Source organism: Pipistrellus kuhlii, unplaced genomic scaffold, assembly GCF_014108245.1.
Source record: "Pipistrellus kuhlii isolate mPipKuh1 unplaced genomic scaffold, mPipKuh1.p scaffold_m20_p_11, whole genome shotgun sequence".
Taxonomy (NCBI): domain Eukaryota; kingdom Metazoa; phylum Chordata; class Mammalia; order Chiroptera; family Vespertilionidae; genus Pipistrellus; species Pipistrellus kuhlii.
In genome coordinates, this window is record NW_023425416.1 from 37,499,779 (window position 1) to 37,516,857 (window position 17,079).

Here is a 17,079-nt window from a genome sequence, read left to right on the forward strand (position 1 = left end):
AATATTGTTAAATTTATAGCATACCAAAATTACTGTCATGTCTTCTATCATAAAACAAGGGGGACAATTTTGTAATATATAAAAACAAATTAAATAAGGGCAAACATCTGCAATTTACAATCCCCTACTCCAGATCTAACAGCATAAAATTGGATTTAATTATATTTTATATTGGTAACAAATAACTGCTTTCTCTTAATCTTCAATAAACTAGTGATTTTATAGACAGATTGAGCTAAAATTAATCAGTTGTTTTCTGATTACAAGGGCAAACTCTTTAGCATCCTCAGAAATCTCTAAATCCTATGCACTGTAATTAGTAATAATATACTTCTATACATTAACCACTGCTTCAGTAAATTTGAACACAAGCTGGCTGTCAAATTAGACTTCAATTATAGAAGGAATATCCACACTAATAAAATAGTGATATGCAAATTGACTGTGTGGATGCAAATTAACCCAACAAAGATGGCAGGTTAATTTGCATACACAGGCACCAGAGACCAGGGGTGGGTGGGAAACTTGCACTGTCACCATGGTGACAATGCAGGCATTCATGGGAAGGCAGAAAGGCAGTTCTGGCTGAAGCAAAAGTGGTGCCGGCAGCCAGGGGAAGGAAGGCCCATTCTTGCACAAATCTTCGTGCATCAGGCCTCTAGTGTTCCCAATAAATACCTAAAAGTAAAACTGGGTGTAGGAATTGGGAGGCAATAGTAAAAGAAACAAAACTTACTAAGTAACCAGTTTTACTCTCCTATCCTTTTCCCAAAGACCCTCTGGAAGAAGCTCAGACCCAGGCAACTCTGCTGTCTAGGAAATTTCAAGTGGCACTGATAAGGAGGCAAAGCACGGTCTCTACAAAGTCCTTGCCTAAAAACATATCCCAAGTACAAGCATCCCCAGGAGTCAATTAGACTACGCACTTCACTGTGATTTAATTAATGACGTGATTTGGAAAGAAAAGAGATAATTCAGAACAAAGGTTGTTAAACTTTACTGCCCAACAGAAATACTGCATTTGTTGGTGAAAAACTTTTCACCTCAACCTCATAATCTCTATTTTTAATATGCCCCCAGATGACTGGGATTTAAGCAACTCCCAGATTATTACAGATACAGAACCACAGACCAACTTTGGCATTACTAATTAAATATAACACATCTATTTTATAAATGAACAATTAAAACACAAAAGATACGATAAGCAGATATTACAGCAAGTTATTTAAATTTTCTGAAGAATATTTATATTCAGCATAAAAAAAGATTTGCCTTTAAAATTTATACTATATGTCTGTCCTTATATAGGGACATTATAATGACATTAGTAAAAACAGCTGCACCAAATCTTAAGCATGAACTCACCCAAGATTTCATCAAAGATCTTGTATAAACCTGGCACAAAGGTAACTTCTCTGCAATTCATTCCTACATCTTCATCATACACCCACATTAACTGTGTTGAGAAAAATTCAGAAGGACTTATGAAGTAAAAAAGTGTTTACCATCAATTTTATAGCATAAACCCACATTTGTCATTTATATTGTAAAAGGTAGACCTTCAAAGTAAATATCAAAAACAACAAAATAACATATACTTCAGTTATAATGTCACTCTATTTACAATCAATTTAAAAATCTCAACATTGAAAAATTATTCATTTTGTAGTATATGTATCTTATCCATAAAATTTAACTTTAATATTAGGCACCACAAATTATTATAAATAGTATTTAAATAAAATAGAAAGAAAATGAAAATATATTTACACTTTTACTTCAAGCTATATATTTTTCTATTGTAAAAGGAGCCCATAGTAAAATAATTTGAACACAGCATGACTTTGATATCAAAGAGATCCAGCTTTGAATCCTAGCTTTTACTAGTTGTAGATCTGAGAAAGGTACTTTATTTACCCTTCAGTGTCCTCATCTATAAAATAGATATAACAGTACCTCCTTCCCAAAATTGTTCAAATCAAACAAGATAATGTGTAAACCAAGTCCATAGTAAGCATTAAGTCATTAGTGTGCATGTATAAATTCTTGAACTTAAAGTATCTGTAAACTGCAGCATGCGTGAACTTAAACATTTCTTTAAAGTTCATATAGTACCATTTTACTCTATACTTCTACCTCTGATAGTTTTTATCTCCTAGTTTTCTTTTTTAATCTCTAGCCAGAAATGAGGACATTTCTACCTCTCTTAAATCCCTCTCCTTATTTTGCTTATGGCACAGAAACAAGAAAGTATATAATCATAAACATTTTATTAGAGTAGATATAAATACACATCTCCTAATTCCAATAAAATTTAAAAATAATTACCTGTGTCAACGGTTCCACTGACCCAATGTATGTATCAGGACGAAGGAGAATGTGTTCAAGTTGTGTCTTTTTCTGATACACTCTCTCAACAGACAACTTCTTTGAAGAATCATTTCTGTTTGCAGTTTCTGACTCTTCTTTTTTTGCAGCATTGTTCTGATCAAAAAGAGTCTAAAATTAACCAAAAAATCAAATTTAAATAACCTACCAAGGGGTAAACTAAAATGTATATGGACACATGACATAATTTTGCTGTTGAAAAGAAAACCTATCTTTCCATGCTCACTGATTTTTAAGTCCTAAGAGTACAGCGTATTTGCTGACAGTCTAGTTCTTTTTATAACTAGAGGCCTGAAGCACGAAATTTGTGCAAGGGGCTTCGTCCAGAAGGTCGACCAGAAGGTCGTTTTGCTGTTCAGCCTAATTAGCATATTAGCTCTTTATTATATAGGATAATATGAAACTGCAGTTTTGACTGAGCCCAAAAAGTAGGTATACATATTCACCAGAATAGCTAGGACAGTCTGCATACATTCAATCCAGAAATATAAATATCTCCTAATTCTGTAAGTTAATCAACATAATTTTTGTAGTTCTCAAAACTACCCAAGAAATATGAATTTTGATCAGGTTACAAATTTACAATGACTGAACCTGGCTAGCTGCCAAAGGTCCCAAAAACTTTCAAATTAAGTTCCTTGCCATTAGCCTACTGAAGATTATGGTAAAGAGTGGGCAAAAGAAACTTACATAAAATAGTAACCTATGTATTTAGTATACACTGATATAGCTGAGAATAAATACTACACATGGTTTACAAAATGTTAAAATTCCTCACTTTTGTAGGTCATGCCATATTCCTTAAATTTCAATGATAGGTGCTTAGTAATTTCAATTACTAAGGCACCCTATGATTCCAGTTTTTCTTTGGTTCCAAGAAGGCAAAGTTTGGTGAGCCTAATTCTAATCATTATAGGAGACAAGGACCCCAAACTCAAATTCCCTACGTCTATAAATTTCCTTATCTCCCTAACAGCATCAGAAAACAAGATGTTAAATAATTTCTTGAACTTCATATAAATCTTTACCCTCGATATTTAATTGAGTAAATATTTTTAGTTATCCATACCAAAAAATATCTGTTAATTATAAGCTTCTATTGCTATAAAATTTTTGTTAAAAATTATATGACAAGTATTTTTAAATTATAGTCTATTAAAACGATACTGTTTAGTGGACAAAGTTACAAAAATGTATATTAAAATGAATCCATATTCATCAGGAAAAAAATTACATTATGTACATGCATAGGAAAATATATAAAATACAATATATCCACAGAATATAAATAAAAATTATCTGTGAGAAATAGAAGTATAGGCCATTTTCATCTTCTGATACACATTTTCTCATTTTCTACAATGAATACACATAGACATATTTTAAATCTTATTGACCTATCTATGTAAAAACGTAATTAAACTAAAATAAAACTGAAGGTTTCTTTTTTCCCATGGCACTATTTATACCTTCTTATTACTTCTGCTGTCCCAACTTTCCAACTAGAATTAAAATCTAGGCAAAAAGTAAATGAAACCCAAGATTGGCAGCCTTGACAGAGTAGAAAGCAGAAATTAACAGTGCCGTCAAATTTGTCTTACTTTCACACTCTCAACAAATGGTAGTTTGCAATGCTCACTGGCTTATGAGCAATAAAAAAAGGTTTTCTCCTGAGAAATCTATATGTTTTTCTTACAGAAACCTAGAATAATGGTTTCTTTCCGCTCCTGTTTATTAGCAAAGTGCCTCCTAAGTAAGTGGGCTGGCCATTAAAAATCAAAGTCTGAGGATAAAGCAAGAGAGGGCAATTTCCCTCTCCCTCCCCATTCAGTGGGAGGTCCCATCCCTAGAACATATATGAATACAAATATCAGCCTAAAATCAGAGAAATTAAATGAGAAAAAATATGTTCACCACCAGATGTAATTATTACTATCTTTATCTTTAAAAAAAGAAAAAGGAAAGGTCACCCTCCTGAGTAGCTTTTCAATTTTAACACTGTTACTGATAATATTCCAGGGAGGGGGGGGGGGGATATCAAGAAATTAATCTGAACAAAAAGAGACCAGCAAACTCTTATGTACATGTTTATAAAAAGCATGGTCAATCCCACAGATGATAAAGGAGAGTAATATATTTGATACTGTAAACTAAAAGAATTATACTCGCTTTAAATATTGAAAAGGATTTTTAGATTCAAAATAATTTAACCTTTTCTTTTTTTGATGCATTCATAGTAATGATGTATTGTACTATCATAATTACACTTAAGTATTCCACCTTGACTAAAAATTACCAATATGTCTTTTAAAATAATCAATTACCAAGAGCATTACAAATAATCTTTCATCAAAGATAACATTATTTAAGTTTATTTATAATTTATTTTACTTGTTGGGTGGTTAAATTACCAAACTGTTTATAGTAATAAACAATACCAGCACCAATTACACTGAAATCTAAGAAATTAGGGTCACATTTTCATTCCCAGGTAAATTAAAGACAACCAAATATTAAGCAATCTTAATATAGGATCAATATCCTTTAGAGAGTTAAAATAGTTGTTTTAATTCTACTCTTTGTGATTTACACTTATGACGATACCATAATTGACTTTTTCTAAAGTTTAAAAAAACTGGCTGCAAACAAATACATTATCAGGGACTTGTTTGGGTTTTTTTTGTTTGTTTGTTTTTTTAATATATTTTATTGATTTTACACAGAGAAGAATTGAGAGGGATAGAGAGTTAGAAACATCGATGAGAGAGAAACATCAACCAGCTGCCTCTTGCATACCCCCAACTGGGGTTGTGCCCACAACCAAGGTAGGTGCCCCTGACCGGAATCGAACCCGGGACCTTTCAGTCCGCAGGCTGACGCTCTATCCACTGAGCCAAACCGGTTGCAGCTATCAGGGACTTTTAAATTATAACAGAAGCATCAAAATAATACATTAAATCTTTTTTAAAATATTAATCTATTTTATAGAACTTTTGCAATACTACTAACTCCTAGTAAAAGAATATAGGTTTCATATATACCCAAATCAACCTTTTTTAGAAATACTTCTCAGCCACCAGAAAAAAACATTCCAATAAAACTAACTTCTTATTTTAGAATGAATATATACCAAGATCATTTTTGAAAAAAGATTTTTCTTGCACAGAGTTGTCACCCAAAATATAGCAATTTGGGGCAATCACCCACAGTTCCTATTTTTCTAAGGAGATAAATTGCTGCCAAAGAGGTGAAAGGAGATGCAGATGGCCTGCCAGTCGGTGCTAAAAAGAAACTGAGTCGCTCATTCTCATAATCGGAACAGAAATCTCACCATCCCCAAGAACACAGGAGTGGGACCAGCAAAAGCTTTAGCAACAAGTCTCTTGTATCTTAGCCCAGGGGTACTAAAAGGCCCCTGACATCGTTTGGTCTGGCCCTTCCAGGGCAACTGCAGGTGGGACTAGAAATTCAATAAATCTTGGAGCTTTTTCATAGCAACATACATTTATATTAAGTGAATTATATTAAGCAAATTATGTTTAAATATCCAAATGGCCCTTGGCAAAAAAAAAAAAAAAAAAAAGGTTCTGCTCCCCTGTTCTATAGGCTCCTGAAGACTTCCACTACCTTTTTGTATCATCTTCTTTCCTTTTCTCCCTCAAAGCTCCATGCTTAATGTCTGTTTTAGCCATATCACCTACATAACAACAGCAAGGGTCATGTTATCTATTCAGCGTTAATGAAGACAAAAACTATCTATTTGTCTTCCATCTATGCTCTTCCAGAAATCCTTACAAAGACAGGGACAAGGAGAAATGTGGAAGATGAGGGATACTTGAGATCATAAGAAATGCTAAATTCTGTGAACATAAAATAAAATAAAAATACATTTTCTGTAAAAGGCATCCCAATCTGAAAGGACAAAGTAAAGCTTATCACAATTTGCTATATATATATGATATATATATATCCCTAAAGACTTCACCAAAAAACTATTAGAACTAATAAAAAAAACTATTAGAACTAATTCAGTTAAGTTGCAGGATACAAAAAACAATATACTAAACTCTGTTGTGTTTCTATACACTGATAACAAACTATCAGAAAAAAAGTAAGAAAACAACCCAATTTACAACTACATCAAAAAAGAATAAACTACCTAGGAATAAATTTATCCAAGGAGGTGAAGACCTGTGCACTAAAAATTGAGACACTGATAAAAAATAATAATAATAAAAAATAAAGAAAACTGAAGACACAAATTAATGGGAAGATATTCTGTGCTCATGGATTGGAAGAATTACCGTATTTTTCGGACCATAAGACGCTCCGGACCATAAGACGCACCAGTTTTTAGAGAAGGGAAATGAAGAAAAAAAGATTCTAAAACAAATAGTGTCCTAAAATATTTTATGTGCATTAAAACCCAACATCACAGTCATAAACACATGTAATCAACCCTGTAAAGTAAACAGCAGCATTTAGAACCATTTTAGAGCCGGGCAAGCACACAGAGACCACACAGAGCCGGGCAAGTAAAAAAACTTTTTTTTAAAAGTATATGTGTAGGCTATATTTGGACCATAAGACGCAGGGACTTTTTCCCCCCACTTCTGGGGGGAAAAAAGTGCGTCTTATGGTCCGAAAAATACGGTAATGTTGTTATAATGCCCATACTACCCAAAGCAAACTACAGATTCAATGCAATCCCTATTAAAATTCCAACAGCAATCAAACAAAAATCAACTCAAAATGGAATAAATACTTTGAATGTAAGACCTGAAACCATAAAATTCCTAGAACACAGATGGTAGGCTCTCTGAGATCAGTATTGGTGATGATTTTTAGGATCTCAGACCAAAAGCAAAGGCAACAAAAGCAAAAACAAACAAATGGGAATACATTGAGCTAAAAAGTTTCTTCCTACACAGCAAAGGAAACCATTAACAAAATGAAAGGCAACCTACTAAATGGGAAAAATATTTGCAAATCATATACCTAATAAGGGACTAATATCTAAAACATATAAAGACCCAATACAACTCAATAGCAAAAACAAAGAACAAAAACAAAAAAACCCACATACAAGTAAACAAAACAAAACAAAACAAAAAAACCCCTAAGCAATCTGATTTTAAAAATGGGCAGAGAATCTGAGTAGTTATTTTCCAAAGACATACAGATGGCCAACAGGTACATGAAAATGTGCTCAGTATCACTAAGCTTCAGAGAAATGCAAATCAAGTCCATAATATTATCTCACAGCTGTTAAAAAGCTATTACCAAAAACATATGAAATATAAATTGTTGGCAAAGATGTGGAGAAAATGGAATTCTTATGCACTGCTGGTGGAAATGTAAGTTGGTATAGCCACTATAAAAAACAGTATAGAGTGACTCCTAAAAATTAAAAATACAACTATCATATGATCCAGCAATTTCACTTCTGGGTATTTTATCTGAAAAAAAATGAAAACACTGACACAAAAAAGATATATGCACCCCTATGTTCACTACAGCATTAGTTACAATAGCCAAGATATAGAAGCAACCTAAAGTGTTTATCAATGGATGAATGTATAAAGAATATGTGGCATACACACACTTAAATATTATTCAGCCATAAAAAATGAAATCTTCCCATTTGTGACAATATTAATAAACTTGGGAAGTCATTAGGTTAAGTGAGATAAGTCTGAGAAAGGCAGATATGATTTCAATTATGAAGAATCTAAAACAAAACAAATAAAAAGCAAACATAAATACTGAGCACAGATTAGTGGTTGCCAGAGGTAGGAGTGGAGGGAAGGAGAGTAAAGGTGGTCAAAATAACTCCTGGAAGTATAATGTATAGTATGGCAACTATAGTTAATAATACTTCATTGTATACCTGAAAGTTGCTGAGAGTAGATTTTAAAAGTTCCCATTATTTAAAAAGAAAAACAAAAACCTGTAACTACCCTGTTTCCCCGAAAATAAGACAGTGTCTTATATTAATTTTTTCTCCCAAAGTTGTGCTAGGTCTTATTTTCAGGGGATGTCTTATCTTTCCATGCACTAGGTCTTATTTTCGGGGGAAACACAGTATCTGTGGTGCTGGATGTTAAACAAGAACCTTGATGCTGTTATGTACATGAAATATGCCTAGAGTTATTGTAGTGATTATTGCTTAATATTAAAAAATACACTTTCTCTGAGATAAAATAAATGAAAAAACTTATCTCTGGATTTAAAAAAGAGAAAAACCCACTGGGGAGCTTACTATGTGCCAAGCATTATGGGAATTATATGAATAATTTCAATTCATCCTCAAATTTTTCTTATAAGAGCTCCATAAAGTCAACACTTAGTATGATGCTCTTTTTATAGATGAGGAAACTAAGATCTGAAGAACTTATATGTTTTCCCAAAACTAACAAAGCTAGTACTTGAAGCTGAATTATGAAACCAGATAGTGTGATTTCATAGCCCATACTCTTAAAAGAGTATTATGCTATACAGAAGTTATATACCCTGTAAGGGAAATGTACTTCCTAACTTTTTGTGTGAAAGAAAAACGTTAGTAGAAAAAAGTTATAGATATATCCCAGAAGGCTTTGTTTATCCTATCACATCAGGGTATAAAAGATGACTTGTTTTGTTCTTAATGTTTTCATATGGAAGGGGCAGAGTAAATACTGGTTAAGAACATTAACCTGGTTTAAATCCCACTTTTGCCTTAGCCACACCCTAATAGTTTGTTACCTAATCTCTAGGCCTGTTTCCTTCTCTGAAAATAGAATTATACCTTTTCTTTAAATAAAAATCACCTTAATAGGCCTGCATGGCTCAGTGATTGAGTGCTGACCTATGAACCAGGGGGTCACAGTTCAATTCCAGGTCAGGGTACATGCCTTGGTTGCAGGCTCAATACCCAGTGTGGGGCATGCAGGAGGCAGCCAATCCATGATTCTCTCTCCTTGATGTTTCTATCTCTCTCTTCCTTCCTCTCTAAAATCAATAAAAATATATTTTTTAAAAACTGGGTCATATTTGTATTTTAAAAATTGGCTTATTAAAAAAAAAATACTTAGAAAAGTGCAACTGCTGCTACCACCCAAGTATTGAACAGATTGGAAACCATACAGGTAAACACACTCACTTCTATTCAGAAAAGCTAGCAGTTTATAAAAAATGTTACTAAATAATGGTATTATATTATTTGAGAACGTATCTAAAAAATACTGCTACTTGACCACTTGTTCTTATAATGACAGAAGAATTTTCAGAAAGTTAAGCATATTAATTTTCCAATTTGTAACAATAACTGAGGTTGGATTCAGCTCTTTGCTACTAAACACTACATGGATATAAACTAGTAAAATACATGGTCTCTGACTTCAGTTTATAATCTAACTAGAGGCCCAGTGCACGAAATTCATGCATGGATAGGGTCCCTAGGCCTGGCTGGTGATCAGGGTCTATCTGTGGGATGAGCAGGAGGGAGATCAGGGGACCCCTGCTGGCGCCTGCCTTGGCCAGCCTGGCGCTGCCTGCTCGCTGGCCCCGCCCCCAATCATCCCACTGCCAGGGGAGGCGACCAGCATTGGCAGTAGCATGAGGCAGTGTTGCCCACTCACCGGCCGGCCCTGCCTCCCGATCACCCCATCCCTGCCGCTGGTTTCCTCCCTCCACAGGGCAACCGGCGGGGTGATCTAGGGGCTCCCACTGGCATCCACCTAGGATGGCCTGGGGCCTGCAGTCTGGGGCAGCTCCTGCATTGGGCATCTGCCCCCTCGTGGTCAGTGCGCATCATAGGGACCGGTGATGAAAATATTAAGCAATCCTGTGGTGAAGTCCTGGGAGGGACAGGTGCAAGGACTAGTCATTATGCTGTTCAGTCAATTTGCATATTAGGCTTTTATTATATAGGATTGTTAAGACAAAAGTATCACACATGAAAGCTCCATAAAAAAGACATTTACATTTTATGATCCATAAGAGTAAGAGAAAAAGATGAGTATAAATTGGAGGATAAAAGATTGGTAAAACTCTCAAGTGGCCTTAAAGAGTAATTAATATTTAGACTGATAAAAAGGAGAGGCATTCCTGATATAAGGTAACATGAAAAGGCAAAATGACCAAAATAAACATGACATGCAAGATAAATCTAACTATGAGAACTATCTGAAATATATTTCATTTTGAAGGGCACATATTTATAAAAGAATTGGCTTTGAAAATCTATTTTAGCAGATTAAACTTGTGATAATGAGCCACTAAAGCAATGTTCTTTAAAATAAAATAATATAATATATATATTATTGATTTCAGAGAGGAAGGGAAAGAGAGAGAAAAACAACAATGATGAGAGGGAATAATTGGCTGCCTCCTGCATGCCACCTACTGTGATTGTACTCACAACCCAAGCATGTGCCCTTGATTGGAAAGGAACCCGGGACCATCAGTCTGCAGGCCGCGCTCTACCCACTGAGGCAAACCAGCTTAGGCTAAAGCAATGTTCTTTAAAACAAATCTTGAATAAGAAATACAATTAAAAAAATTGTTTTATATTTCATTAAATTTTACTTCAAAAATGCTACAGTGTTAACTGTGGTTTAGTATTTTTTTAAAAAAAGATATACTTTTAGAAATGAACACTGAAATATTTACCAACAGTTGATATAATTCTAGGTTTCAAAATAATGAGAAGGGAAAAGGTGGGTAACCTTGAACTAATAATTGCTTTTTTATAATGCTTACTATTTTCTTATTTATTTTTAAAAATTTACCTTTATTGTTGAAAGTATTACAGATATTTCCTTTGTTTTTTATTTTTGTTGTAGTTTTTTTTGTTTTTTTGGTTTGTTTTGTTTTGTTTTTCCCCATTGACCGCTCCATCCTGTACCCATCCCTCCCAGGACTTCACCACACGATTGCTTAATATTTTCTTTTACAATATTTTTAACCTACCAAATTTGAGTATTACTGGAGGGGAGAGGGGAAGAAAGATCAATATTCACATAGTGATTAATTATATTCTAATATTTCCACAACTATTTTTTACAAGCACTTAAAGATGATAAAAGACTGGCATGATGGGGAGGGGTTTGGGATGGGAATGGGAGGGATGAGGACAAATATGTGATACCTTAATCAATAAAGTAATTTAAAAAATAAAAATAAATAAAAGACTGGCATGAAATAGACTTTAGGGTCTCCTAATTAAAACTTTACAAACTAAAATTGAATTTAATTTTTAAAAAATATATTTTATTGATTTTTTTACAGAGAGCAAGGGAGAGGGATAGAGAGCTAGAAATGTCGATGAGAGAGAAACATCGACCAGCTGCCTCTTGCACACCCCCCACCAGGGATGTGCCTGCAACCAACGTACATGCCCCTGACCGGAATCGAACCCAGGACCTTTCAGTCCACAGACCGACGCTCTACCACTGAGCCAAACCGGTTTCGGCTAAAATTGAATTTAAAAAACTCTGCTTGTGTCAGTGGGAGAGGAAGAGAGGACACCTGTAATACTTTCAAACAATAAAAGTAAATTAAAAAAAAAAAAAAAAGAAACTGCTGTTTCAAAATCTTCATAGCTATTTTAATTCAAAATAGTTTTGTTGTATATTTTCAATATTTTAAATTTTAGATATTGGCAAATTTAACACAAAGCAAATAACATTATTAAGAAGTTTATCTCAATCTTAAGCCACTTTGCTTTGTGGTTTCAGATATTGTAACATAAACTTTCATGCAGTGACAATGTTTTTTTGTTTTTTTGTTTTTTTTTAAATATATTTTATTGATTTTTGTACAGAGAGGAAGGGAGAGAGATAGAGAGTTAGAAACATCGATGAGAGAGAGTCATCGATCAGCTGCCTCTTGCACACCCCCTACTGGGGATGTGCCCGCAACCAAGGTACATGCCCTTGACCGGAATCGAACCCGGGACCCTTCAGTCCCCAAGCCGACGCTCTATCCATTGAGCCAAACCGGTCCCGGCCATGCAGTGACAATGTTAACACTACATATCGACATGCCTCTTAACGGAAGTCAATACCAGGAACACATGGCATTACCCACCCATCCCCAAAATACTGATGTCAGGGACTAATTCCATTTTACTTCTTCCTATTATTACCCACAAGCAGGTGGTAACATAACACTAGTTTCAACAAAGCAAATTATCCTCCTTCAGAAGCAGATGACCACTGCATCAAACCCCTGAACTCTTGCAAAGAAACTATTTGGTTTCATTCTGGAGTAAAGATATTTTATGAAAGATAACTATCATTCTGATTGTGCATTTCTTGAACTTCACCAATAAAAACAAACATTTATTACACCCAGCACTGTGCTACATATGTTATCTCAATTTTACAGATGAGAAAAGAAGCTTAGAAAGATTAAGTTCCTGGTGCAAAGTCACACTGACTATGCGTTGGAGACAAGATCTGAATCTACATCAATCTGACCTCAATGTCCCTGCTCCTAAGCACCTCACGCTATCATTTCCCACAAAATTAAACAAGTCTATCTTAATGGTATAGACATAAAGGTATAATATAATCTGACTTAAATCTAAAGCATGCATCAAATCTTAAAGTAGACATATGGGATAATTATCTTTTTAATAAATAAATTCAACAAAAAGGATATAATCTATAAATAAAAGACTTATTTTTCTTTTCCTTATTTTACTATATTAATTCTACATAATAAAAGGCTAATATGCTAAATATCCAATCACCCTTTCAACCAATCAAAACTAATGATATGCTAAGGCCACTCAATCACTCGCTATAGCATGCACTGACCATCAGGGGACAGTCTACCAGTTGCTATGATGTGCACTGACCACCAGGGGGCAGACACTCAGACTGGTAGGTTAGCTTGCTGTTGAGGTCAGGCTGATCCTGTCGAAGGAGACAGGCCAGGCAAGCCATGGAGCCCTCCTGTGGTCCCTCTCCGGCTGGCCAACCTCCCGCATCCCTCCCCTGCCCTGATGGTGCACCGGTGGGGGCCCTTGGCCTGACCTTTGCCCTCTCACAATGCAGGACCCCTCAGCGGATGTTGGAAAGCCAATTCCCACCAGATCCCACAGGCCAGACGGAGGGATCCCATTAGTACACAAATTCATGCACCAGGCCTCTAGTTGTTTTATAATGAAAAAAATCTTTTAAAAATAAATTTTAGTTTCAAATGAACTTTTCTGATATTGAATGAGTCCAATATTATACAAAGGAAAGCTTCTTACTGAGTTTGAAAGAAAAGGTGGTTATTTAAATACCTTCAAAGCTAAATAGCAATAAATTAAAATATTAGTCAAATGTGAAAGCCAACAAATCCAATCTTGGAGCAACATGTTTACCATTTCTCAGAGGTCGCAGAGAAAACACTGATCAGGTCTCAACACTTCCAAATCGTGAATGAGAACCATCTGACAAACTAGGGCCATTTTTAGTTGTTTGATTTTAGTTACAGGAGTGAAGGCCATCAATTTAAAAAAACATTTTTTTGGGTGGTTTATACATTCCCTCTTCCCCCTCCCCCCAGTGTCCACATGGGCCATTATCTTATATCAGATGACATTTTATGTCTCTGGCCTCTAGTCTATTCATATTACACTACTGATTTACAAATTTCGGAGGGATTCAACAATAAGGGCCCGACAACTTATTTTGCAAAGCACCTTGGCACACAAACACCAATGATTAAAACGTTTCGCTGCCCTGATCGGTTTGGCTCAGTGGATAGAGCATCGGCCTGTAGACTCAAGGGTCCCAGGTTCGATTCCGGTCCAGAGTTTGTACCTTGGTTGCAGGCATATCCCCAGTGGGGAGATAAGTAGGGGGCAGCTGATCGATGTTTTTCTCTCTCATCCATGTTTCTGACTCTCTCTCCCTTTCCCTTCCTCTCTGTAAAAATAAAATAAAATAAAATAAAAATCAATAAAATATTAACAAACAAACAAACAAACAAAAAAACACGTTTCCCTGCAAACAGCAGCATGCTTTGTACAGGGAGTACTTGTCAATACAGCCACTCAACTCACCTAAACCTCACTCAAGCAAAGAGAAAAATAAAGAAGAATTAACTAATAAAAAGGCCAGTATGAAAGTTGCCTTACAAGTGCTTTGAAAAAAAGGCAGGGTCCCTGAAAAGTCCCGGGGGGGGGGCGGGGGTTGTAACGCTTTTTTCTTGTTCTCCTGGGGACCTAGTCAGTGGGCTGAGCTGGACCATTCCGTGTAGGAAATGACCCCGCTGTGAACTCGCTGCTGAGCAAGTGAAACGCCGCCCGCAGTGAGTTATCGATCCGCCGTGGGAATTGCAGCTCTGGGTCTTCCCTCCGCTAGGACTTCGCGGCAGGAACCGAGCAAGCGCCGAAATCCTTTTCTAACTCCTGGACAAATCGCTTGGGGTCTTCCTCCCCCAACCCTCTCCATTCAGTCCCCGCCGGGGTCCCCCTGCGAGGCTGAGGCAGGTGAGCGCCTCTCTGCACAGTCCCGCCCTGACAGATGGAGGACGGCCGGCGGCACAGTCCCTGCAGCCAGACGGCCATCCCGAGGCGCTTTCCACCGCATCAGCCTCGGCATTTAAAGTGCAAATGGCTGTGGACGGATTCCCCGCCAAGTCCATTCTTCTTGGGATGTTCAAAGCATCCGAAATGGTTGCATTCACACACACACACACACACACACACACACACACACACACACACGTTCTTCTGGATTTTCTGCAGCCGCATTCGGAGGAAAGTGCTGACCCACACAGACACACCAGCATATCCATGACCTCAATCCCAAGATCAGAGTATAGGGAAGTGGGGAAAAGGATGAAGCGGGGCCCCGCGTCCCGTTCCAGGGTTGTCCCCCAAAGTTTCAAGTGCACAGGACGCTCCCGCAAGCCCAGAGCCTCCGGGAGGGAAAGAGAAGAAAGAAAGGGGGCGGGGAGCTGAGGGTTCGGAGGGAAGAAGCCGGGGCGCGTTCCGAGGACCGGATTTCCCTCTCCCAGGCCCCCGCCCCTCCGCTCCCCTCCCCGGGCGCCCGCCCGGCGGAATCCTGCCCCCTGCGGGCCGGGGACAATGCCGGGGCCGCCCCCCTCCTTCCCTCCCTCCCGCCCCAGCGCCCGCCACTCACTCACCACCCAGGTCAGCGCCCCGTTGCCGCCGGCTCCCGCGCCGCCCGCCTTGGCCATGGCGGGTCCTCCGCTCGCAGGCCCCGGACCCCGCCGCCGCCGCTGCTCCCGCCTCCCCGCGGGCCGCCCGGCCCCGCTGCCCCGCACCGACCGCTCCGCTCGCCCGGCTCCTAGCGGCGGCGCCCCCAGCGCCCCATCGCCCAGACCTGGGAGCACGCCCGGCCGAGCCCGGCGAGGAGGCCGCGCCGCCCGCCGCCCTCAAACTCGAGGCGCGGCGTCCGCCTGGCCCGGGCCTAGCGCCGCTGAGGAGAAAGGCAGAGGAGGAAGCGGGAGGAACCGGCGGCGGCGGCGGTGGCTGAGGGGCAGCGGCACCTCCGCGTCCTCCCGCGGGCGCCTCCGCAGGCGGGGTGCGAGGTCTCGCGGTGCCGGTGCCGGCGGCGGTGCAGGCCGGGAGCTCGGGGCGTCCGGACGGACGTGGCGGGGACGCTGAGGCGCCTTGTCCTTCCTCCCGCTCCGCGAAGGCCGGCTGCTGCTCGGTCGGGCGCCGGAGTCACCGCCGGAGCTGCTGCCTCCAAGGCCGGCTTCCTGGCCCCGCGCTGCAGCCCCCCAAGTCTTCACATCCACACGCCGCCAAGAGGGACAATAAACACAGCCGCCGCCGCCGCGGTCGCCTCCCTCTTGTCCGGCATAACACCGCGCGCGCACACACAGACTTGCACACCGGGGAGGGAGGGCGCGGCGGGTGCCCCCGCTGTCAATCAGCGCCCCGCCGCCCAATCGGGGCCGCGCGGCCCGGCCTCTCGGCCAATCCAAAAATTCCAAGCCCCCCGAGGGGCGGGACCCGAGGGGGAAACGTCATTGCGGGTAGCAACCGAAGGGAAGACTTGGGGTTTTTTTGTTTGTGTCTGTGTGTGTGGGTATGTGTGTAGGTTTTCCATTTGAAGGGCGATCGGGGGCTGCTGTCAAAGGGTCATTTGAGGGCGGCCAAGGGAAAGGGTCGAATTCCCCCCGGGTCGGGTCGATTGTAATCCTCCTCTGAGCTGTGCAGCCAGGGGCATGCATGTCTTTGCTTCGGGCCACTGGAGGTGGGGGGGATGGGGAGGGGGCAGGAAGAAGCCCGGGCTGTCCCAAAGGGAAAGTATTTGTAAAGAGCAGTTGTAAAACCACAAGCGAGACGTTGTAGATCCCTGGTACCGGGAGGCCCGGCCTTGTGACCCCAGTCTCCCCAAGGCCCCAAGGGAACGCTGCTGCCTAGAGGCTTTGCTCAGACCTTCTCCTCCCATCTCCTTCCTCGCCATCATCCCCAAAAGGGATAGGGTCGTTTCAAGAAAACTGCTTTTTTTAAAGAACTTCCAAGATTAAAAAAAAAAAAAAAAAAGACACACAGAGAACGTGCCAGGGGAAAAATGCAGGTGGCGTTGAGGGGTTCTGCTTTTACCCTTTGTTGACCTTTCTCTCTACTCTGAAACAATGCGGAAATGTCACTGTCACTTGGTTCTCCTCTGTGCACACTGTGCCTGCCGCCGCCTCCTAGGAGGCAGGGTCACTGCTATGTTAAAATTC

At 39.4% G+C, this 17,079-nt stretch overlaps 1 protein-coding gene across 5 annotated transcripts in view; it reads right to left on the reverse strand.

Moving 5' to 3' along the window:
- The window catches only part of TOP2B (DNA topoisomerase II beta), a 56,697-nt gene extending 40,456 nt beyond the window's left edge, over positions 1–16,241 (reverse strand). For 3 of the 5 annotated variants that reach the window (XM_036431624.2, XM_036431627.2, XM_036431625.2), the window contains exons 1-3: positions 15,523–16,241; positions 2,332–2,502; positions 1,369–1,459 (exon numbers count right to left, since the gene is read on the reverse strand). In XM_036431624.2, the coding sequence (XP_036287517.1) occupies positions 1,369–1,459; positions 2,332–2,502; positions 15,523–15,576 (316 nt within the window). In that variant the 5' untranslated portion in view covers positions 15,577–16,241. The remainder of the gene's footprint in view (positions 1–1,368; positions 1,460–2,331; positions 2,503–15,522) is intronic. The other 2 variants (XM_036431623.2, XM_036431622.2) reach the window with 2 other exon arrangements.
- Positions 16,242–17,079: the final 838 nt, after the last annotated feature.